The 25,117-nt window shown below is 40.5% G+C and overlaps 1 protein-coding gene and 1 pseudogene across 5 annotated transcripts in view; one reads left to right on the top strand and one right to left on the bottom strand.

Annotated features, from left to right (window-relative positions):
- The window catches only part of ANP32E (acidic nuclear phosphoprotein 32 family member E), a 17,909-nt gene extending 1,139 nt beyond the window's left edge, over positions 1-16,770 (top strand). Inside the window, exons 2-7 of one of the 5 annotated variants that reach the window (XM_006095186.3) lie at positions 2,084-2,233; positions 3,896-4,018; positions 6,501-6,666; positions 8,122-8,285; positions 11,542-11,614; positions 14,493-16,770. In XM_006095186.3, the coding sequence (XP_006095248.1) occupies positions 2,084-2,233; positions 3,896-4,018; positions 6,501-6,666; positions 8,122-8,285; positions 11,542-11,614; positions 14,493-14,560 (744 nt within the window). In that variant the 3' untranslated portion in view covers positions 14,561-16,770. Of the gene's footprint in view, positions 1-2,083; positions 2,234-3,895; positions 4,019-6,500; positions 6,667-8,121; positions 8,358-8,741; positions 8,820-11,541; positions 11,615-14,492 lie in introns of those variants that run through there. The other 4 variants (XM_023759189.1, XM_023759190.1, XM_023759191.1 and 1 more) reach the window with 4 other exon arrangements.
- Positions 16,771-23,087: 6,317 nt separating this feature from the next.
- Positions 23,088-24,819, bottom strand: LOC102440921 (annotated as a pseudogene).
- Between the last annotated feature and the right edge of the window lie 298 nt (positions 24,820-25,117).

The following is a 25,117-nucleotide window of genomic DNA, read 5'->3' as shown; positions in this document are numbered from 1 at the left end:
TCGCGGGAATCGGCGGTGGGCGGGGACCCGAGGAGCAGGCACCGTCCCCGCGGCGTTCGGCTTGTCTCGTCGTGGCGGCCGCGACTCCGAATTTGATCCCCGGAGACGGTTTCACCAAACTCAAAGCCTGGGTCGTAGGGGTTTTGTGCCTCAAAGATGGGTTCGGCGGAACGAAATGCGGCGCGCTCGCCGCCGTCGCCTTAAAGGGACGGGGTTGGGAGGGGCCACGCGAGGCGGGGTTGCGGTCAACTTTTGGGGGGTCGGGCGGGAGGCGTTTCCGCCTCCTTTCCGAGGGCGCCTCTCCGGCGTCACCCAGCCCATCCCGCCCCGGGCGGAGGCGGCACTGGGAGGCGACCCCGTTTTTCCGGGGGGAGTCCCCGCCCCGTGTGGGGTTTCGGTCGGCCGGAGAGGCAGGTCGCCAGAGTGGGGCCGGTGCCAGAGGGAACCTCGCGCTTCTGGTCCCGGAGGAGAGAGGGCGTCAGGAGCCGGAACGGCGAGAGATGAGTTTCTGCCGGAGTCGGACGGAAGGGATGTCATCTCCCGGCGGCGGCCGCGGTGCTCTGCACCGGCGTGAAGATGGGCTGGGCTGCCCGGCGGCGGCGAGCACTTGTAAAAGTTTGTTTCCCGGAATTGGCAGGTGGCGGGAGGAGGAAGCGGCCGCTGTTATCAGAGAGAACTGGACGTTTTCCAGCACCGACTCTCTGGGGGCTGCAGGAATAAAACAAACTTAAAAAGCTGCATCCCAGAAGCACACGTTTAGAATGCGCCTTTAGAATGCGCCTTTACGGCCTGGGATGGGAAAGTGGACCTATACCCCCTCCATCCTTTTACCTGTCCCATCGCGGTCACCCCTCCCCCGCGCTCTTACCTAGGGCCATGGAAGTAATTTCCTTTCCAGTTTTGGCGAGTGCCCGGATGTTGCTTTTTGCAGCCTCTCCTTCCTCCCCTGTGGTGTAATAACGGTCGTGCGTTTGCATAGCTCTTCCCAGTTTACAAAGCACCGTTCCCCTTTGCTGCTCACTCGACTCCTCCAACACACTGGGGAGGTGGACTGTGTTAGTGGCGTCCCCGGGCCATGCGGTTACTCGGGTGGAGGAACCGGTGTTCTGACACCAAACTTAGCGGCCCTCTCCGCTCAGCGGCGCTATCACGTTCTGTCTGGCACCAGGCAGGTCATTCTCACCCTCTGGGGCTCGGCTTCCTCGTCTCTAAACAGATCATGATGCCTTCTTCTCTGCTCACCGAAGTCATTAAGGCGAAGACACTTTCAAGGAGAGAAGGTGGCGCTCCTTGTTGCTAATTTGAGCGCTCAGAACACTTGGAACATGTGGGAACCGAGAGTCAGGGACTTCTGCCTCCCCCTTAAGATTAAGGCCGGGTAGGCCCACAGCAGAAAGTTTTGTTCTACAGCTCTGACCTAATAGAGGGTCCAGCCACCACCTGCCCCCTCCCAGGCATGGGGAGAAAGTCACAAAAATGCTGTCAAGATGGCAGGGAGAAATAAACATTTTGTCAACGATGTATCATTCCGGGTGGTATTGTTTGGCCTTGATATTAGAACAAATAACATCCAAAAGCTGGGTTGTCTCAGGAGGAGCTTTCTAACATTTCTTCATGGAGGGTAACATGGTATTTTTGAGTTTTGGTGGCATTTATCAACCAAAGATAAGGGGGATTAAACTGGAAAAAAAAGTGAAAAAATAATTTCCTTGCTCCTCTCTACTGTTTTCAGGCAGCTCACTCGCATCCTTTCCCCTGAGCCTAGGTGTCCCCTCCCTGCATAAATATATGCCCTGATGTTGAGAGTTCTTCTCAGAGTTGGAAACAAGTTTCACATGGGAACTTTCTTCAAAGGTTTTTTTTTTTAGTTCATCAGTGATTTGAAGCAGGCATTAAACTTCTTAGTCCAGGTTTAAATGTAAAGGGTTAACTTATAGTGATGACTGGTTGACTGTATTTCAGTATTTTTGGAGAATGAAAAAAGGGATTGGTGGTTTTAATATTCACTTTTCCAGAGTGTCTGGACCCCAGGTCTTTTGCTAAACAGACTGCAAACTGAAGAATCATTCTTGTTCTCTTACAGATGACACAGTTAGTCATTGATAATTGCCGTTGTGTCAATGGGGAAATTGAGGGCCTGAATGATACTTTTAAAAAACTAGAGTTTCTGAGTATGATTAATGTGGAACTAAGTTCACTGGCCCGGCTTCCCAACTTAAATAAACTTCGAAAGGTAAGTTGACATTAGGCATCAAAGCATCATGATTTGAATGCCAAGGGCTGATCTGTGTTTGTTTTTTTACCAAATGTAATAACTATTCTGCCTTATTTATTTTATTTTATTTTTACTATTCTGCCTTTTAACTAAAAGGTTCTAAGTTTCTAGAGGTAAGCAAAAGGGCTATGTAGAATTTTGGAATCAGCTGTAATAAGTGCTTTTATAAATTTATTTTATATATGTATATTGATTTCAGAAAAGAAGGGAGAAGAGGGAGAGAGAGATAGAAACATCAATGATGAGAGAGAATCATTGATCGTCTGCCTCCTGCACACCCTACAATGGGGGTCAAGTCTGCAACCCAGGCATGTGCTCTGACGGGGAATTGAACCGTGACCTCCTGGTTCATAGGTCGACACTCAACCACTGAGCCATGCCGGCTGGGCTTGCTTTTAGAAATTTATATTTAATAATGAGTTGCTTTATGGTATGAATTTCAACTTAACATTTTCAGCTTAAAGTTTTCCTCTGAAACATAAAATCCAACTGTTAAACAATTGGAACCAAACCTACATTAGGAGACATTATACCGACAGTCCCCGGCTTATAGTGGTTTGACTTACAACGTTTTGACTTAATGATGGTGTGAAAGCAATATGCATTCAGTAGAAACTGCACCACCAGTTTTGAATTTTGATCTGTTGCTGGGCTAGCAATATGGGGTATGTTACTCTCTCGTGATGCTGGGCAGTGGCAATGAGCCATAGCTCCCAGTCAGAGGGTAAACAACTGATATCCTACAGTGTATATGTTAATTGTATTAGCTGATTTTGCCCAACTATAGGCTAATTAATGTAAGTATTCTGAGCATGTGATAGGCTAGGCATAAGCTATGATGTTGCTAGGTTAGGTGTATTGAATGCATTTTTAAAAAAATATTTTATTGATTTTTTACAGAGAGGAAGGAAGAGGGATAGAGAGTTAGAAACATCGATGAGAGAGTAACATCGATCAGTTGCCTCCTGCACACCCCCCTCTGGGGATGTGCCCGCAACCAAGGTACATGCCCTTGACCGGAATCGAACCTGGGACCCTTGAGTCCACAGGCCGACGCTCTATCCACTGAGCCAAACCGGTTACGGCTGAATGCATTTTTTAAAAATCCTTATGTGAGGATATTTTCCCATTGATTTTTAGAGAGAATGGAGGGAGGGGAAAGAGAGAGAGGAGGGGAGAGAGAGAAACATCTATGTGATAGAGACACATCAATTGGTTGCCTGCCGCATGTGCCCTGACCTGGGTTGGGGATTGAGCTGCAACCGAGGTGTGTGCCCTTGACTGGGAATCAAACCTGTGACCCTTTGGTCTGCAGGCTGATGCTCTAACCACTGAACAACCCGACCGGGGCATTAAATGCATTTTTGACTTGCAATATTTTCGACTTACAATGGTGGGTTTATCTGGATATAACCCATCATAAATCAAGCATCCATCCATACAGGAGTTCTAACATACTCTTTGGTGGTTGTAGGTGGAATTTGGAAATTAATTACTTGTGACAGTCTTGAAGCCAGAGAGAATGACAAATGCTTTCTGTCAAATTGATATATTTTTACAATCTTTGATCTGTTCTAAGTCTTCACCATTCTTTGTTTTCTCCCCATGTTGAATATATAGTTGGAACTTAGTAACAACAGAATTTCTGGAGGGTTGGAAGTCCTGGCAGAGAAATGTCCTAATCTTACCCACCTCAATCTGAGTGGAAACAAAATAAAAGATCTCAGTGCACTAGAAGCTCTGGTAAGTGGAAAGGTTTGTCTCTGGGCTTGCTTTTTTGGTTGAATTTTCTGAGATTTGCATATATAGGGTATCCAAAAAAAAGTATACACACACTTTGAATAATTATAAAGGCAGTGTTTATTAAAACGCATTTCATTTTCAGAATTGAGCTATCAGCTGTTAAAGTGTATATACATCTTTTTGGGGATACCATATATATAACACATATGCATATTATATATATAAAATATATATATTAGCAGGAACAGAAAAATATTGCTCATTTATTTAGTAGACAAATATTTTTCTTTTATTCATCAGTAGAATACAAGAATATAAATAAGGCCCTAGCTGGTTTGGCTTGGTGGATAGAGTGTCAGCCTGCGGACTGAAGTGTCCCGGGTTCGATTCTAGTCAAGGGCACATGCCTGGGTTGTGGCCTCGATCCCCAGTAGGGGGTGTGCAGGAGGCAGCCAATCAATGATTCTCATCATTGATGTTCCTATCTCTCTCTCCCTCTCTCTTCCTCTCTGAAATCAATAAAAAAAAAATATATATAAAAGAATATAAATAAGAAGGTTAAAAGGCATACAATGAATACCATGCTGGAAAGAAAAAAGTAAAAGAAGATAGGAAGGTACAATAAAGTTTAATCAGTCACTCAAATGAGACACCAATATTAGAAGACTATTGTAAACACTGAAAAATTTCAGATGGTTTTTAATTACTAAAAAATAGATACTATATTCATAGTACTTTGAATAACAATTTTCATTGATATTACCTATCAGAATAAAAGTGAAAATTCATATATATCAGAAATTTTTATCTGCTTATTGTGAAAAATACTGATAAATATTTATACAAATATTTAAATATCAGGAGAGGTTATTCTATTGATTTCTATTTCATTCTTGTGAAACTTCTGAATTTCTTATATATTATTATCTAGATCAGCGATTTTCAACCTTTTTCATCTCATGGCACACATAAAATAATTACTGAAGTTCTGCTACACACCAAAAAATATATGTTTTGCTGATCTGACCAAAAAAAAAAGCATTTTGAATGATTTACAGAAAAAAAATAATTACCTACCCTTTTTGTTCCAAAGTGACTTTTTAAAAAATCAAGTGCCCATACAGAATTTCTGGTATCAAGAATTAATCAATCAGATACAACCTTATGTGATGTGACCAATAAGATGCAACTCTATTATATGACATATATATTTATGGTTCAAGACAGGGCATTCACACCAGATGGCTAGTGTTGTGTTGTTATTTATTTATTTTAAACCTCACCTGAGGATATTTTTCCATTGATTTTTAGAGAGAGTTGAAGAGAGAGGAAAGACAGAGAGAAACATCAATGTGAGAGAAACACATCGATTGGTTGCCTCCTGAACAAGCCCTGACCAGGGCCCAGGCTGGGGAGGAGCCTGCAACCAAGGTACGTGCCCTTGACCGGAATCAAACCCGGGACCCTTTGGTCCACAGGCTGACACTCTTTCCACTGAGCAAAACTGGCTAGGGCGTGTTGTCATTTTTTTATTTGACAATCGAAGGGAAAAAGAGTTGAGTGCCCCTGAGTAGTCAGGTATTGCATGTTTTAAAAATTCTTGCAGCACACTGGTTGAAAATCATTGATCTAGATCAGCCGTGGGCAAACTACGGCCCGCGGGCCGGATGCGGCCCGTTTGAAATGAATAAAACTAAAAAAAAAAAAGACCGTACCCTTTTATGTAATGATGTTTACTTTGAATTTATATTAGTTCACACAAACACTCCATCCATGCTTTTGTTCCGGCCCTCCGGTCCAGTTTAAGAACCCATTGTGGCCCTCGAGTCAAAAAGTTTGCCCACCCCTGATCTAGATGGTTAAGGCTTTCTTTTCCTTTTAAGTAAAACATTAAGATAATTTTTTAAACCCATGAGAAATTTATTTTATTATCAACTTTAAGAGTTGAATATCTGGTCTGAAAATTTCTAATATTTTCTTAAATTCTATTCCTTTTCCTTTCTTCTTGACTTTTTTTTTTTTTTTAGTTATTTCATTATTTGCTCATTTGTTTCCTAGTATGAGGAAAGGAAAAGAAGATAAAGTGAAAATTGTTGCTCTGATTTTTAAAAAGTTTGTGAAGAGGTTGAAATTGTTGGAAGTAAGTTTGTGGATTTAAACTAAACATGCTATTATTGTTGCCTATTTGTGCATAGATCCGCTCAACAAATATATTGAGTGCCTTTTATAAGTAAGGCACTAAGCCAGGTGCTGGAGACACAGCAGTTGAACACAACCAAGTTCCTACTTCTGTGGAGTTAGCATGCCAGCGCTTCGTTAAGAGAATTGGCTGTGTTTGATATAATAACCCTTCATTATAAAATTCTAAAGATTCAAAACTCATCCTCTGATTTCAAGTACATGTTTTCTGGTTCATGAATTAAAAGAAAATAACAAGATATTTTACATTTTGATTGTAAGTTTTAACTTCTTATTTTCCCAGCAAAATCTTAAAAACTTGAAAAGTCTTGACTTGTTTAACTGTGAGATCACAACCCTAGAAGATTATAGAGAGAGTATTTTTGAACTGCTGCAGCAAATCACCTACTTAGATGGATTTGATCAGGAGGATAACGAAGCACCAGACTCGGGAGCAGAGGATGATGAGGGTAATCATTCATAATACTCATAAATGTGCCACAATTATAGCCTGCACTCTAACCATGCAAATTAGATTGGGCATGGACATTTAGGTGTAGGGAAAAAAAGATGTTAGTAAGACAAGAAACATTTAGAAACCTATAGCCCTAGTCCTATATTCTTTGAGATTTCTGATAGCTTTGGGGGCATTTAATGATTATTATATCAGGCTCCATGAAATTTTATATATCTGTATAAGCCACCCAGAAAAAGTGGCAACTTTTATTTATTTATGTATGTATGTATGTATGTATGTATGTATGTTATGTTAAGGTTTTTTTGCAACTTTTAAAATAGTACTTTAAAAAAAACCCATTCATCACAGTATCTATATATATAAAAGGCTAAGCAACCGTCTGACCGGTAGCTGTGATGTGCAATGACCACCAGGGGGCAGATGCTCAACGCAGGAGCTGCTGAGCTGTGGTGACTTGGCAGTGGCGTTTCTCAGGTGACCCACCCCGGAACCAGAGAGGAGGGAGCTCGATTCTGGGGTGTGTCACCTGAGAACTGCCCTCTCACACTCTGGGATCTCTCAGGGGATGTCAGAGAGCCAGTTTCTGCCCAATCCCCGCAGGCCAGGCTGAGGGAACCCACCCTGCTGGACACTTAATCAATTTCCTTTCAATGTGCACAAATCTAGTTATCTATAATAGCCACTAAGTAGAAACAACCCATGTTCATCAATTGATAAATAGAAAAACAAAATACAATATATATATATATATATATATATATATATATATGAATAATATTCAGCCATAAAAATGAATGAAGTACTGATACCAGAGTGAACCCTGAAAACCTTCTACTAAGTTAAAGAAGCCGGATACAAAGGGCTACATATTGTATAACTATTTATATTGAAATGTCCAGAGTAGGCAAATTCACAGAGTACAAAGTAGATTATTGGTTGCCAGGGCTAGGGGAGGGGAGAATGGTGAGTGCCAATGGATTTGGGGTTACTTTGGGGTTGATGGAAATGTTCTAGAATTAGATAGTGAATATATATTTTTGGTAAAATGGGTGACTAACAGCTAAGATGGATAAAATAGCTGTTATTAGTAATGGTACACTTTGTTACTATTATTTGAAAAGAATTGGTGGATAAACAATGTTATAAAGTGATGGAATGATGGACAAGCAGGTTTTGAAGTGTCCACAGAGTAAAATAAACTTTAGTACATGTAATATTGTGATGAAAAGCTATATGTTGGAAATTTTCAGTATTTAGAAACCCTATTTTTCAAGTAGTAAATATGGGTGTTATAAAGAGGACATTTTAAGAAATAAAATCACCCTGAGATACCTCCCACCCATTTGCTTAAGAGTTTGAAGTGATTGGGGTAAGGGTTAAAAGAATCAATATATTATCAAGAAACATTTGCCCAGCCATTTGCCTATCTCTGAAAATATTTTTAAAGATGGAGATGAAGATGATGAAGAGGAAGATGAAGCAGGTCCACCTGAAGGGTATGAGGAAGAAGAGGAGGAAGAAGAGGATGAGGAGGAAGATGAAGCAGGCTCAGAATTGGGAGAGGGAGAAGAGGAAGTGGGCCTCTCATACTTAATGAGAGAAGAAATTCAGGTGAACAGACCCTTCTTACCTGCACTGAAAATTAGTTATTTAGGCATAGAGCTAAATACTATAAAAAGTAAGGTGTGTAGAAATCTGAGTTATTTCTAACTTGTGGGGGTGCATGTGTCTGCCTGCCTGTCATTTTTCTCCCCCACTCCCCTCAGTTCATATTATATCCAGATAATCATAAACATCTATTGATTTTACCTCCCAGATACCTTTCAAATCCATTCTGCACTCAGCAGCATGGTGTGATAGAAACATTTTACAACTGTTTCTGAGTCTCAGTTTCTGCTTTTATAAAACTGAGCGATTATACCAATCTCGTAGGATTGTTTTAAGGGTTTAACAAAATAATACCTATGAAGTATCTAGTTGCTAGCACATTGTAGGCACTCACGAAAACTTTTCTTTACCCTAATTATTTCTTGCTTATGCTTTTTTTTTTTTAAACCTCTACCCAAGGACATGCTTGGGGAGAGGAAAGACGAGGGGGTGAGAGAGAGACATTGATGGGCCGCTCTCCATTCCCTCCTGACCAAGGACCAAACCCCCAACTCGGGTATTCCACCCGACAGAATCAGACTGGCAACATTTTGGTGCATGGGATGATGCCCAACCAACCAAGCCACTGGAGCTGGTTTCTTGCTGTGCTTTTGTTGTAGCTTTCTAAATGCTCTCTCCGAATACAGCATCACCACTAAGGTGCAGCCTTTGCAGTGCTTGCCTGTGTATTCTGAATGCAAATACTAGCCTGCTTGAAACCCTTTAATGTTTCCCTGTTGCCACCAAGACACACAAGGCCCTTCATTATCTAGCCCCTGCTTCCTTCTCTGGCTTTATCTCCCTCAATACCAAAATAAATTGTCACACGAAGCTATTTCTTGCCCTTCTGTCTGTATATAATGTGAGTATTCTATTAATGACTTTGTACCCATGTCTTCGGATGAATTTTCTTTTTTTGAGATAAACATAAATAGAGTAAAGCATGTAAAGTACACTGATTTTATGTACAAGCCCATGAAATTTTTTTTAATCCTCACCTAAGGATATGTTTTTTCAATACTGATTTTTATAGAAAGTGGAAGGGGGAGAGAGAGAGAGACAGAAGCATAGATGTGAGAGAGAAACATCTATTGATTGCCTCTCTTACGTGCCCCGGATCCCTGCAACCTAGGTATGTGCCCTGACTGGGAATTGAACCAACGGCCTTTCATATATGGGACAATGCTCCAATCCACCGAGCCACACCAGCCAGGGCAAATCCACAGGATTTTACAAATGTTTATACTTGTGTAACCACCACACAAATCATGTCTTGTGAACTGTTATATTTAAAAACTATTCTGGCCCAGCCTGTTTGACTCAGTGGCTGAGCGTCAAGAGATTGTGATTCAATTCCCCTTCAGGGCACACGCCCGGATTGCGGGCTCCATCCTTACACTGGGTGTGCAGGAGGTAGCCAATCGATGATGTTTCTCTCTCATCGATGTTTCTACCTCTCTATCCCTCCTTTCCTCTCTCTCTAAAAAATCAATGAAAGTATTTTTTGTAAAAGGCTCTACTTTATAAAAAAAACACCACACAAATAAACTCTCAGCTCTGGAGTTGCCTCATTGAAGCTTTTTATAATTTTTAAAGACAGTCACTCCTTTCTCTGTTACTTTTGAACCTTGATTAGGCTTCTATTATTACCTGTAGTCACTTTTGTAAAAACTTGTTTATTTGGCAACTTTCTGCTAGATGGTGAGATCTTTCAGGGGAGGGAGTTTCTCCTATTGTTAATTTATTGAGTTTCGTTTTCATAATTTATAATTTAAAACAAGTTTTTATTATTAAAAATAATATCTTAGACTAGAAATTGTTAGTATTCTCATTTGTTTTCCTAATGACTTACATTGGTTAGATAGATGATATCACTGATTAATGGTAATTTTTCTCTGATACTCTTAAATATAAAACCAGTATGAGAAAAATAGGACTCAAACTTGTTTGGGCCCTTAGTGAGTTAGGAGCTATAGCATCATGAAGAATAGAACTTTTAAGTATCTTATGTATTCATAGAGAAAGGCAACCTGTTTAATTTGAATCAGTATACAACCTGAGTATTTTTCCCCTTAGTTTTAATTTATTTAGTAAAATAATGAACTCATGTTATTTTGTATTTGGCTTTTTATTTTCTCTGTCAATCATTCTTTTTAAGTCTAGATAGTATTAAGTAATTTAAAAATGACCTTTAGTTAACTGCAAATGTTTATGTGTATCATTCCATTGAACATTGGGAAATATTAACTAAAACTGAATGGTCAAGTATAGAACAAACATCTCTAAGATAATATTAAGTCAATGGTAGTACCCAGGTAGCAGGGACTAGAAGTGTTCAATTATGATGAGATAATTTGGGTGTTTAAAATGAGGTCTCGCCCTAACCGGTTTGGCTCAGTGGATAGAGCGTCGGCCTGTGGACTGAAAGGTCCCAGGTTCGATTCCGGTCAAGGGCATGTACCTTGGTTGCGGGCACATCCCCAGTAGGAGGTGTGCAGGAGGCAGCTGATCGATGTTTCTCTCTCATCAATTCTCTCTTTCCTTCTCTCTTCCTCTCTGTAAAAAATCAATTAAAAAAAATATATAAAATGAGGTCTTGATTTTAGAAACTAAGAGCCAGTGGAAGGGAGTGTCAGAGACTACTGAGATTTAAAGAGAAAGTAGAAGGAAATAGAAATGGTATTTGATTAGGTATTTTTTGTTTGAGTCTTTTTTTTTTTTAAATTCTCACCTTAGGATATCTTTTTTACGGATTTTAGAGAGAGAGGAAGGGAGAAATATAGAAAGAAACATCAATGTGAGATAGAAACATCTATCAGTTGCCTCCCATATGTGCCTCAAATGGGGACTGAACCCAAAACCTAGGATGTGACCTGACTGGGAATCAAACTGAAACCTTTTGGTATACAGGATGATGTCCCAACTAACTGAGCCACCTGGCCAGGGCAGTTTGACTCTTATTTCTATTTCAGCTGCTCTTCAAAAGTAAGGAATTAATATGTATAAAGAAGGACTTTATGTAGGACTTAAAATAGGCACTGTAATCATATTTTCTTTAAAACAAGTTCCAGAGAAGTAATTAGCTTTTTAAACTTGGGCTTTTCTAAATTATCAAGAGATAAATGTGATTAGTATCTCGTGTTTTTATAATTATAAGTATCAAACTGGAAAATATGTGTCATGGCTCATTTATTCTCAAACTGAATATTTGAATTTCAAGGATGAAGAAGATGATGATGACTATGTTGAAGGGGAAGAAGAAGAAGAAGATGAAGAAGAAGAAGAAGAAGAGGGTGAGTTATATTAGCCATAAAAATATTCTAAAATTAGAGGGGGAGGGTCAATATGGCGGCATAGGTAAACACAGTATTTGCCTCCTCCCACAACCACATCAAAATTACAACTAAACCACAGAACAGCCATCATTCAGAACCACCTGAAATCTTGGAAGAACAGAAGCCCTACAACTAGAGAATTAAAGAAGCCACATTGAAACTGGTATGAGGGGCAGAGGTGTGGAACGGGCTGGTCCAACACCCATGTGTGATGGTTAAAAATCAGAAGGGATATCTTGGCTGCAGAGCTCGCCCTGTGAGGAGCAAGGCTATCCCAACCCCACACCAGACTCTTCAACCCAGGGTTCCAGCACCAAGAAGAGAAGTCCCTGTAACTTTGGGTTGTAAAAACCAGTGGGGATTGTGGCTGAGTGATGCAGAGGCTGCTGGAGTCCCAGGCAGTTCCTCTTAAAGGGCCGCACACAGACTTACTCAGACTCACTCCCTCTGAGCTCCAGCACTGGGGCAGCAACTTGAAAGGATCCAGTAGGGGGTGCGCAGGAGGCAGCTGATCAGTGATTCTCTCTCATCATTGATATTTCTCTCTCTCTCCCTCTCCCTTCCTCTCTGAAATCAATAAATGTATATATTTTAAAAAGAACTAACTGAAATGGAAGCAAGAAAACTACTAGATACAGAGTTCAAAACAATGGTTTTAAGGATGCTCAAGGGACTTAATGAGAACTTCAAGGACATACAAAAGGAACAGTCAGAAATGAAGGATACACTAAATGAAATGAAGAATAATTTATAAGGAATCAACAGTAGAGGATGCCAAGAATCAAATCAGCGATTTGGAATATGAGCAAGCAAAAAACACCCAATTAGAAGAGCAAAAAGAAAAAAAAATCCAAAAATATAAAGATAGCGTAAGGAGCCTCTGGGACAACTTCAAGCGTACCAACATTCGTATCATAGGGGTGCCAGAAGGAGAAGAGAGGGAGCAAGAAATTGAAAACCTGTTTGAAAAAATAATGAAGAAAACTTCCCCTACCTGGTGAAAGAAATAGACTTATAAGTTCAGGAAGTGCAGAGAGTCCCAAACAGGATGAACCCAAAGAGGCCCACACCAAGACACTTCATAATTAAAATACCAGAGGTTAAAGACAAAGAGAATCTTAAAAGCAGAAAAAGAAAAGCAGTTAGTTACCTATAAGGAGCGCCCAAACAACTGTCAGCCAATTTCTCAACAGAAACTTTGCAGGCCAGAAGTTAGTGGCAAGAAATATTCAAAGTGATAAAGAACAAGGACCTACAACCAAGACTACCTAGCAAAGCTATCATTTAGAATTGAAGGTCAGATAAAGAACTTCACAGACAAGAAAAAGGTATAGGAGTTCATCATGACCAAACCAGTATTACATGATATATTGACAGGTCTTCTTTAAGAAGAGGAAGAAGATAAAAAATGTGAACAATAAAATGGCAATGAATACATATCTATCAAAAATTGAATCTAAAAAATGAAAATAAATGAACAAGGAATCTAATGAATAAAATAGACCCAGAGGGATGGAAGCACAGAACAGACAGATGGATCTCAGAGGGAAGAGGGGAGGGGATGGTGGGAAGAGGTTAACGAAAGAACTTATATGCATATATGCATTACCTGTGGACACAAACAATAGGGTGGTAAAGGCCTGGGGTGGGGCAGGATCCAGGTGGAGGAGGGCAGTGTGTGTGTGTTGGGGCGGGGGGAGATGGGGGAGACATCTATAATACTCAATGATAAAGATTAAAAAAAGAAGAAAAAGATATCCTAAAATTAAAGTTACAGCTATTCATGGACTTTAAAGATTGACTCTAGTTCAAAATTACTACTGATCTCTTTGATTTTGGCAACATATAGAATTCCCTTGAAAGGTATAAAACCTCTTTTTTCTCAGGGTATTCATTAATTCCAATCAAAAAACAGCTTATAACATTTATTTTAAAAGTAGGAATAAAGAGATAATGGATTTCTTTTTAAAAAATATATTTTTGTTGATTTCAGAGAGGACGGGGGAAAGGGAGAAATAGAAACATTAATGATGAGAAAAAAATCATTGATCGGCTGCCTCCTGCACCCTGCCCACTGGGGTTCGAGCCCGAAACCTGGGCATGTGTCCTGACTGGGAATCAAACCATGACCTCCTGGTTCATAGGTTGACGCTCAACCACTGAGTCACACTGGCCAGGCAAGATAATGGATCTTTGAGTTCAGTTTATTAATTTTTTCAGGGTCTTACATTTTGGAGAGGATGAAGGCTTCTCTAGAAGGGAAGAACAGTTGAACTCGATAATACCCTTTTTAGATTTGTTCTCTGGTACTCTACCTAGGCCTTTCAAAATAAATTTTAAAATTCACTAATAAGTCCATTATATCAAGCCCTTAATTTCTTTTTTTTTTTCTTCAAATATATTTTATTGATTTTTTACAGAGAGGAAGGGAGAGGGATAGAGAGTTAGAAACATCCATGAGAGAGAAACATTGATCAGCTGCCTCCTGCACACCCCCTACTGGGGTTGTGCCCGCAACCAAAGTTCATGCCCTTGACCGGGATGGAACCTGGGACTCTTCAGTCCACTGAGCCAAACTGGTCAGGGCAAGCCCTTAATTTCTTGACCTGTACTTCACGATTTGGCCACAAGAGTGCATAGCAAGCTGCCATTATTTATGGATTTCTAAGTCTATTAAGTTCTTTCAACTGAAGTTGAAAAATTCACAGAGGACACTTAACCTATCATTTTTTACGCCATTAACTTTTCACTAAGATAGATCCAAACTTTGTAATTTAACAAATATTTATTTGCTAAAATTAAGTATTTTATACTTTTCGTTTCACTCTTCTTTCAGAAGAAGGTCTTCGAGGGGAAAAGCGGAAACGAGATGCTGAAGATGATGGAGAGGAAGAAGATGACTAGATCATTCTAAGACCAGATTCCCTAAATTCCTGGGTGTGCAATAGAGTGGTCACATCTTGTTTCTTTATGTATAATAGTTATCCCTACATAAGATAATGTGTAACTTTTTATAGGAAAAGTGTGGTTTTACTATTTTTGCCTTATCATTCCAAATAAGATTTACTAGTCTGTTAATGATCATATTATATGTAGAGAAAAATTTTCATTGACCTCCTTGTGAAATTCCCTAGCAGTTTATTTAGAATCTTAATTTTTCTAATACAAGTTTACTTCTTAGTCATTTTAGCCCATAATTAAAACATGATGGCTTTTGCACAGGCATAGTATGGTGCATTTCATTCATAAGGTTTTAAAGTTATTTATCAATTAACAGAAATCACAGTCAGCTGGAATATGAAATAAAAATAGTCTTTTGAATGATAAGTTGGTTATTTCTTTAGAGGTGACCCAGAGATCTTCATTTTGAAGGCAATGCCTTTTTTGGCTAAGGGATTTTGGGTGCTCTTTTGTCACATGAGTAACTTGGAAAGTAGGAGCAGAATAGTAAAGGTTCTATTCAACAACATAGTTCCTGGCTTTGGGGGAGGCTTCTGAAACCTTTAAGCCAGGTGGCTAATAAGATTTTATTTTTGAAGGAAAAATTGCTTATCGTAAGTTCAGAGACATGCAGAGAAGCCCTTTGTTCTCAAGCTGAATGAAGATCATGACATGCTAATGGTTGGTTTTTGTTTTATTTTTAAGTGTGCATTGTTTCATTTTCTTTCAACAATTCCTTTACGATCACCTTCCTTTCTTGTTTCACTCTCCTCCCTCTCCTCAAAAAAACAAAAAATGGGGGGGAAACTTATGAATACCCAGGAAAACCTTTATTCTTATACCTCAATTACCTTTTCAGACCTGTCTCAGTTTTCAAAAAGCTAAGTGAAACAAACTGAGTATTTTCTGAGATATGAATATTATTATCTATGCAGTTTTATGCAACAGACTCTGCTTACTGGAAATCCTTCTTGGTTGACAAGATATACAGACTGTAGAAGGAGGAAGAAAGAAAAGCAGATGGGCTTTTGGAAGCAGCAATAGTGTTCCTCAAAAGTCAGAATAATTTGCCTGTTGGTAATTAGTGAGACATTCAAATCAAATTATAAGTTAGCTTCCCAAATGACTTAGCTACCACTCTGCAAGCATTTCTAATTTTTTCTGAGTAGAACCTTTAATTATTCTCTCTCTAGTTTTAAAGCATTATCAGATTTAGCATTTGATTGGAATATATTAGGCAATGGAAAAATATTTGAAACTAAATCCATATTAAAATTAAGATTTGTTTTCAAGTGGATGTCCATTAAAAATAGAAAAATATTTGGGAAAAGTGCGAGTGTGTTTTCTTATATGGCTACTGATTATGAGTAGATACGTTCATCTCCCTTTTTGTTATGGAGGCTCCATGTTCAAGGCAATTGCTTTTTTAATCTTGGCTCTCTAAATTTTTCCCCCTTTGGTTTTGAATATTTGTAAGTTTTTTTGTTAGTGTCAGCAAATTAACTGAAGTTACACTTTCATACTGGGACACATTTAAATTACTGAGTATAGTACTGCTTTAGCTTCAACTAAAAAAGTGGCACAAAATGACTGAACTAAAACTCTTGAGATAAGTTTAGTGGGGGGATTCGAATATCCAAATAGCTAACATTTTATTCCTTTTTAACAACTGAAATCCCTTGTTTTAGTCCCTAAGAATTCTCATCACATTGTTTGCCAGATTATAAAATACTTATTTTTAAAATTAAATTTATATACTGGCTTTCTTATCAATCATTTTATTGTGCAATCAATATTATTGTTCTTTGGTTTGTAAACAACACTTAAGAGCCTCCAAATAACTTTTAAGACTTATTTAGCTTTGTGGGTGATATTTTCATGCAAATAAGGGTGGGTTTTATATTTTGTAGAAGTTTTCGGTCCTATTTTAATGCTTCTTTGTATGGCAGTGTGTATATAGTGTGTTAAACTCCTCAAAACTCAAAAATATTTGAAGTTAATACTTTTGTGCAACTGTGTTTTGAATAAAGCCATGACAGTGTTAAAACAAACAAAAAAATGCAGTACTTCTGAGTATTCCTTTATTGTTTCTGTTTCCTGTTTTTTCTGAGACTGCTGTAATTTAAAGTTTTTGAAACTGAATTACTTCAAATAAATTGAAGACTTGTTGTTAATGATTAGTTTCAGTGTATGATATTCACTTTTGAACACCACCATTGGGGGCATTGAAGATCTTTTTAAAAAACTGAGCAACAGCTTGGAAGTTAAATCATTTAAACACTTGGGTGTGATATGAGGCATTACAATTTAATAATTAACTCATAATCTGCCTTAATTTTTTTTCCAAGAAGCAGAAAAAAATTCTGGATTTTCTTAATTTTTCTTTTGGAGTTGCAAATTGATCCAGTACTTTTTGTATTTTGATTTGAAGTAATAACTTTATTACCTACAGTTGAAGTAATTATTACTTGTAGTTAACTAAAGTTGTTATAAACCTGTTGTACATCAGTAGTTTTGTAAAATGGGTCCAAACTCTTCATTTATACTGTATGTTTATCTTTAGGACCCTTCGATAATCTAAATACAAACACATAATTCTTGCATGTTTACCTTGAGCAAATCAAACCTGAACCAAACAATGTTTTTTCTGCTCTCTTGGTTTTCTTGTGATAAGTAGTTTTTAAAATGTTTCATTTTAGGCAACTCTGGAATGTATTTTATCAAATTAAGGTACAAGTATAATGTTAGGTAATGTTTTCGTGATTGTCTTACAGTTTAATATTGAAAAGGTATATTAATTATGCAACTCTGTTTCCTGAAGAGTTGGAAAATATTGAAGCATATTTTAACTACAGGAATTGTTTATTGAAATTAGTAGGGTATTTTTGTGTGTGTTACATCTTTAAAACATTAAAAGCCTTTCCCCTCTTGGTTAAAGGAAATAGCAGAACTACTAAAAGTTTTTGGTGGGGGTATTAGATAATGAAGCAGTTCTGAGAGATTGTAATTCAAAACACTTTTATTGCTTATTCCTTGTTCTATATTTTAAAGAGAGGCTTTTCAAGGACATTTATTTTCCCAACTGCTGAAAATGTCCTCTCTGTTCTTCCTAGGACTGGGTGCAATCATATTCTGCAGCTGTTGCTTAATAGCATTCTGCTGCATTCCTTATTCATGTATTAATCAGCCTAAGATTTGAGAGCCTGGCTTGGGTAATTTGCCCCCAGGTAGCTACTTGTGTTACTAGTCTATTGGACAACCCTAACTTGGAGAACAGGTTATACCACAAAATGGAAATTACAAAATGAGTTACTCTCCAAGAGAATCTTTAAAATGATTATGTACTAGTAAAATATTTTTATTTCATACAAATCTAACCACTTTTTTTGGGTGATAAGACCCTGAAGCAGGTTTTACCCTATAATCAATTCTGATTAAGAGGAAGTGAAGCAAGTTTAACGTTTTAAATTTTGTGAATGTTTACTCATTTACATTTTTGTTAAGGCATCATTTGGACCTGGTCACTTATGCAATGGACACATCCATATTACTGGTCAATACTGGACACAAGCCACTAAATACTAGTAGGCACACAACACTGGTGAAAACAACCTATTTTAGCTCTTCAAGAAGTTACTTTCAGCCCTAGCCGGTTTGGCTCAGTGGATAGAGCATCAGCCTGAGGACTGAAGGGTCCCAAGTTCGATTCTGGTCAAGGGCACATGCTCAGATTGCGGGTTCCATCCCCAGTAGGGGGCATGCAGGAGGCAGCAGATCAATAATTCTCTTTCATCATTAATGTTTCTATCTCTCCCTCTCTCTTCCTCTCTGAAATAAAAAAATATATTTAAAAAAGAGAACAACAAAAAAGAAGTTACTTTGACACTGTAAATGCTTCTCTATACCTCTGATTATCCTATTAAATACTCAGACTGCACCATCTTGTAGGAGGCCATGTATGATCTATGCCCTCCACTTTATTATTTTTGTTGTTGTTAATCCTCACCGGAGGACATTTTTCCATTGATTTTTAGGGAAAGTGGAAGAGAGAGGGAAAGACAGAGAGAAACATCAACGTGAGATGTGAGAGAACACATCAATTGGTTGCCTCCTGCAGGAGCCCTGACCAGGGCCCAGGCTGGGGAGGAACCTGCAACCAAGGTACGTGCCCTTGGCGGGAGAACCAGGACTCTTTGGTCTGCAGGCCCAGCTCCATCCGCTGAGCCAAACAGGCTAGGGCTGTGCCCTGCACTTCAGCTGTGACTTTCCTTGACTAGTCCACGGCCCCAGAGTTAACTCATAAAGGCCCTACTAGGTTTCTCCACTTGGAGGCATTTTCTCCTGGCGTCCTGTCCTTCTGGCATGGAGACGCCAACAACAGGCTCAGTGGAACTCAGTGTTATTTATGTAGACACGGTAGCTGTGACTGACTGAGGAATGCTGGGATTGGCAGAAGAAGCTGTAAGTGTAATGGAAGGAACTGCAGTTGAAGCAGCTAAACTTAACCAATGGCAGCTGCTCCTGAGGAAACTGGCGTCGGCCAGGGAAGCCGCAAGTACCACCGCAATGCAACTCCGGCAGGGAAACACATCCATCGTTAGCTGTGCACACTCCCCGCTGGTTTTCTGAGAAGATTCTGAGTTAAGAATGAACTCTTACCCGCAATGTTGAGGATTTATATTTGTAGGAAATAAGGGAAATCTTTCTGAATAGGATTCCAGGTCAGGGGGCTTATTTATTTATTTTGTACCAAGCTATCTACGGTATAATGGGATATGTGGAGCTAAATTTCCTTTTCTTTTAATTTAAAAATTATATTTTTATTGATTTTAGAGAGGAAGGGAGAGGGATAGAGAGATAGAAACATCAGTGATGAGAGAGAATCATGGATCGGCTGCCTCCTGCACGCCCCCTACAGGGACTCGAGCCCGCAACCCCGGGAATGTGCCCTTGGCCGGAATCGAACCTGGGACCCTTCAGTCCGCAGGACGACACTCATATCCACTGGGCCAAACTGGCTAGGGCTAAATTTCCTGTTTTATTGTTTTGACACATTTGGCATTTTATCTTTTTGCACGATTGTTTGCTTCCCCACTGCCAAGGTTCCTAGGCTGTAGCCTTTGGTGTGTGGATCAGAACTCTAGAATTAAGCCTCATCTGATTTGCTTTTACCCCATTTCCTTTTCTTGTCAAGGACTCCAGCCTTGAGATCGCGTTTCTCCAAGTCCCTTCATTCTGCCTACTCCTCTGGGGCGGACCCACCCCATCATGCAGATAAGGCATCACCACTTCAGATTCTTTTTTTTTTTAATTGATTTTAGAGAGGGAGGGAGAGAAAGATAGAAACATCAGTAATGAGAGAGAATCATTGATCTGCTGCCTCCTGCACGCCCCCTACTGGTTGGGGATTGAGCCTGCAACCCGGGCCTGTGCCCTTGACCAGAACCGAACCCGGGACCCTTCAGTATGCAGGCTGCGGCTCTATCCACTGAGCAAAACTGGCTGGGGCACTACTTCAGATTCTTGACAGGAGGCTTGAATAAACAGACGGGGAGAGTTTATTTAAGTGCTCAAATGCTTTTAGATGCTTAAATTGGAATAAAGTGTTCTTCTGGGATGCGTGTTTTGAGGTAAATTATGTGTCCTACTACTATGGGACACTTGCTTCTCTAAATTTTTACCTTCATTTCCCCAAGCCCTCAATCCTTGAGATATGAAGCAGTTCCCCCCCCCACCCCCTCTTTTTAAGGGTACTATTTTTACAACAGGGTGCCCTACAGATTCTGGAGTCTCAAGCAGTAGGAACAGGATTTTGATTGCCTTGCGGGGAGAGCCACAGAACTTCAAATTGGAGCAGTGGCACTCTAGCTATGGAGGAAAAGACAGAAAAAGCACCACTTCAGCTTGTGCCCCTCACTTAAAAAAAAAATTGTGACCTTGGACACATTTTCAGCTTCTCAGAGACTGTTTACTCACTCCGCCATCTTGACCGGAAGTCCCCTCAGGTTGCCCTAATTTGACTCAGTGGGAAAAAGGTCTGCCAAACCAGAATCCTGGCTTCAAGAGCAGAGACGAGAAGCAGGGAGACTAAGAAGTGGTCAGGCCTGCGGACAAACCCACGTTAAACCGAACTGCTCTGCACCGACGCTCTCCGAACCGCCGCGGCTCGGGCCGGAAAAGCGGCAACGCCGGTCACGTGCTCCCGCCCCACCCTCGCGGCCCCGGATCCCCGCGGCAGGCGCGCGCCCGCCACGCTCCCGCCGCGAGTTGCGCATGCGCACCGAGGGTAGCGGTCTCCCGGGACGTCAGGCGCCTGAGGTCGGCGGAAGGTGTCGGCGTCTTCCCTCCGCTTCCCTCTTCCTCTTTCCAGCTACTGCACGTTCAGACTCGCCTGTCAGGGCCTTGGAACCTTCCTTTTCTTCATGCAGGCGTCGCTTATGATTTAGTTTCTGTTTTCTTTTAATTCCAAATATTGAATTATTCTTAGTTCCACATTCGTGAATACCATTCAGTTTAGCAACTGTGAGCGGCAGTGTGTATGTACCTTTTCAAGGTCAGGGGGAAAGGTCATTGGCCTGAGGCCACTTTGCTTCCCAACCTCTTGTTTGTCCCGGTTTTGGTTCAGGATGGCACTTGGGTGCCCTTGGCGTCTGTTCCGAAGCCTGCTATTCCTTGTCGTTTCTATTCCCTGTGGTAAAGCCAGAATGGCTGGATCGGTCTGAGTCTCAATAGTTAGAAAGTCTCAATAGTTAGAAAGTCTCAATAGTTAGAAAGTATCCAAGGACGAATCAGTTATGGGAAATACATAGAGCAACCAAGCGAGAGGGAGACCATTGGAGAATGACATGCAGCCCACATGTAAAATGATAAAGAACTTGAACGTGTAGGATCTTTTTCTTCGCTGGAAGGAAAGAATGGTTTCATGGCAGGAATTTTGTAGAGGTCAGCTTGCAGACTTAGGATTTTTTCTTCTTTTAGTTAGGGCAACTGAATTGTAGTTTGGTAGAAGTGCCTCACATTATTGAAGCAGAACTGTCATCAAATTACACTTTTTATTGAAATCAGTAAGTCACCTTTCAGAGACTATTTGTTTCAGTTTGTCTTGTACACCAGAAAGGTTTCTTTGGAGCTATGGAAGGTGGAGAAGACAACTGAAGTATGGGTCGATGATTCTATAGAATTAGCAACTGTAAATATTTAACTTCAGTCAAACTAATGTTAATAGTTTCTCAGGCATTTTCAATGTCTTTTACAAAACAGCCACAAAATTGGGTAAAACCAAGGCCATTTACTTCATTTAAAATGAGAAATGAGAACATATCTGTATTTTGAGAAGCCAAGATTTTCTGTTGGATAACATCATTTTTCAGAAAAGGATTTTCCTTTGAACAGAGTAAACATGACCCTACCCTGATCCACAGTAGGTATGCTTTTTTTTCTTCTTCTTATGTTGAGGAATTGTGTCTCAGTGCTATTTTGATGCTGCCACAATATTAAAAAACTAATTATTAGCAGGAGAAGTTGATAGTTAATTTGTTTTTTTACAACCCTTGGGACATAGAAGCTACCTGCTGAGGAAGTGGTTATTGCCATCTGGTGTATGTTGTGAGGCCAAAGCATTATACTGATCTTATGATAAACCTCCTTTTTTGTATAATCTATTTTCCCTTTAACCACTCAGCTATGTCAGCCTTGAGGTTGCTGTTGGAGTTCAGGGACAAATAAGAGGATATATAATGTAGGCCACTGTAAGGTGATGAAATATCAATTCCGCAATCTGTTTCTGAGGCTCTGTCCTTCATAAAATACAGTGTGCTGTATGGTTATGAGCTTTCACTTAATAAGATTAGTTATTTTTCATTATTTTTAGTTCACACAACTGAAAATTACTTTCTTATAGGTTTTTCTGTGTTCGATCTTTACAAGTTGTCTGTAATGAACAGATGAAGAAGGAAACAATGGAGAGGTTATGTACAAATCCTTTTTAAAAAATATATTTTATTGATTTTTTTACAGAGAGGAAGGGAGAGGGATAGAGAGTCAGAAACATCGATGAGAGAGAAACATCGATCAGCTGCCTCCTGCACACCCCCTACTGGGGATGTGCCTGCAACCAAGGTACATGCCCTTGCAGGCCGACGCTCTCTCCACTGAGCCAAACTGGTTAGGGCTGTACAAATCCTTTTTAAAATAAGGAGGCCTATAGCTACTGGTCAAAGCCATAAATTGTGGAGGAACATACATTTAATAGACTTTCTAATATTTTTGCTTAAGGCACCTAAGTGCTAGGAAAACAAAGATGAATAATACTCAACTCAATACTCAACTCAATGTAGTAGTTTAAAGGGAGGTTGTATATTTACATTGACTGCAGTATTGTTCAATATACTAGATCAGTGATCTCCAATAGAAATATAATACTATCCACAAATATGAGCTACAGAAGTAATTTAAAAATTTCCAGTAGCCATACTGAGACAAGTACAAAGAAACAGGTAAAATCAATTTCAATACTATATTTTATTTAAACCAGTATATCCAAAATGTTTATAATTTCAACATGTAATCAATATAACATTATTACTGAGATATTTTCCGTTTGCTTTTTCATACAAAGTCTTCAAAATCTGGGGTGGATATACAGCACATCTCAATTCAGATTAGCCACATTTCCAGTACTTATGAGGCTACATGGAGGTCTAGAATATCTCCTGATGAGAAAAAGGTAAATAGGAGGCCAAGTTACTAATCAGAAGGCTCTCTGGTGAGCATAGAATCAGAATACCGGATGCTAAATGGTCTTGAAGGATATTTTATTGGCTACACAAAAATGATGACCCTACCCTGATCCACAGTAGGGTATACCTTTTAAAAAAAGGTTTTTATTGATTTTTTTTTCTAGAAAGATAGGAACGGGGTGGGGTTTGGGGGGAGATAGAAACAACCATTGGCTGCCTCTTGCATGTGTCATGTTCACTATATATCTCTTGCCATGCTAGAGTAGTTCCTCATTGTAGTGTATTAGCCTCCAGGTTTTAATCTTGGGATATATTATTTACTTAAAGGCACTGAGAATTGTGCTCTGACAGGGAATTGAACCTGTGACCTTTCAGTGCACAGGACCACACTAAACCAACTGAGCCATACCAGCCAGTGGGAAAAAGGTAATACAAAACACAGTCACTTGCAGAACTGGTTCAGATTACTTAAATACCAAATATGTGTTTAGTCCTCTCTGTAAGTGTTTGGAAGTTACTTGTGTTGCTATTAATGCTTCTCTACATCGGTAACTGCACACTAGGAAGGCCAAGACAAGCACAAATCAAGGAATGGAGTTTTCCCACAGCTGCAGTGTGAAAAGACTCCAAGCCCTTGATGCCATACACATGAGTGGGTTTCTTTGCTCTAGGAAACCCACATGGAGTAAGGGATGGAGATGTGCACAAAGGCTTCTGGAAGAAGGAAGGATGACACTCTGTCTGCAGTTCGTTTTTGGCTCCGTCGGCCGCATCACATTCTCCTGCACTGCCTGGTGTCCATAAGCTGAGGTGGTCTCTAAGCAGCTGCATGATGAGGGGGCTGTCTTTGTGTGAGTCGCTCAGCGTGTGGAGATCTGCAGCTGCCTCACCAAAAGCCGTTTTCGCCAGTGCGCAGGCAAGCTCGGAGGCATTGAGGAGCTCATAGTAAAATATAGAAAAGTCATGAGCCAGCCCCAGACGAATCGGGTGTGTGGGCTGCAACTCTTTCTTGCTTAATATCAAAAGCCTCTTGGTAAGCTCCTTGGATGTTACCTATCGTCTGTTTTCGATCATCACCACGTGCAACTTCAGCAAGGTACCGGAAGTAATCGCCCTTCATGTTCAGGTAGAAGACCTTACTCTCCGGATGCGATGCGTGGGCTATTAAATGCTTATCCAGCAATTCCAGGGCCGTGGTGCAGATGCACCGCAGCTCGGACTCCACTTCCTCCCGGTTAGTCCTTGATCACTTGCAACTTCTTGTCGGAGGCGGCGGTCTTCTGCTCGATGCTGGGGATGACCCTCCAGGCGCACCTGCGGCTCCCGGCCACGTGCCCGTAGGCCACCCAGAGCAGACTGCGCTCCTCCTCGGACAGCTCGGCGCCCTGCTCCGTCGCGGCCTTCATGCAGGTGGCCATGTCCTCGTAGCGCTGGGCCTGCTCGGCCAGCTTCGCCTTCTGGATCAGCTCCGGCTTCGACATGGGGTCAGGGAGGAGAGCGAGGGCGATCACCGACCTGGATCGGGATCGGAGGCGTGCGGGGGGGTGGGGGGGGGGTCTGCAGCAAGGCGGGGCGGCGCGGACACACGATGCACCTGCCACCCGGCGCCCGCTGCCCCTTTTGTCTGTCCCTGCACGCGCCGCCCACTTGACTTCTCCTGCCCGGCCCACACCACGCCCACTTGAATTTCCCTCCTGGGCCCATGCTCCCTGCGGAGGCCTCATTTCTTCCTTTAGTGAAATCAGGTAAGTCAGTGAGAAATGTGATGAAGGGAGGAAGTTAC

Source organism: Myotis lucifugus, unplaced genomic scaffold (assembly GCF_000147115.1).
Source record: "Myotis lucifugus unplaced genomic scaffold, Myoluc2.0 scaffold_151, whole genome shotgun sequence".
Classification (NCBI taxonomy): Eukaryota; Metazoa; Chordata; class Mammalia; order Chiroptera; family Vespertilionidae; genus Myotis; species Myotis lucifugus.
This window is presented reverse-complemented; position numbering and strand designations above follow the sequence as displayed.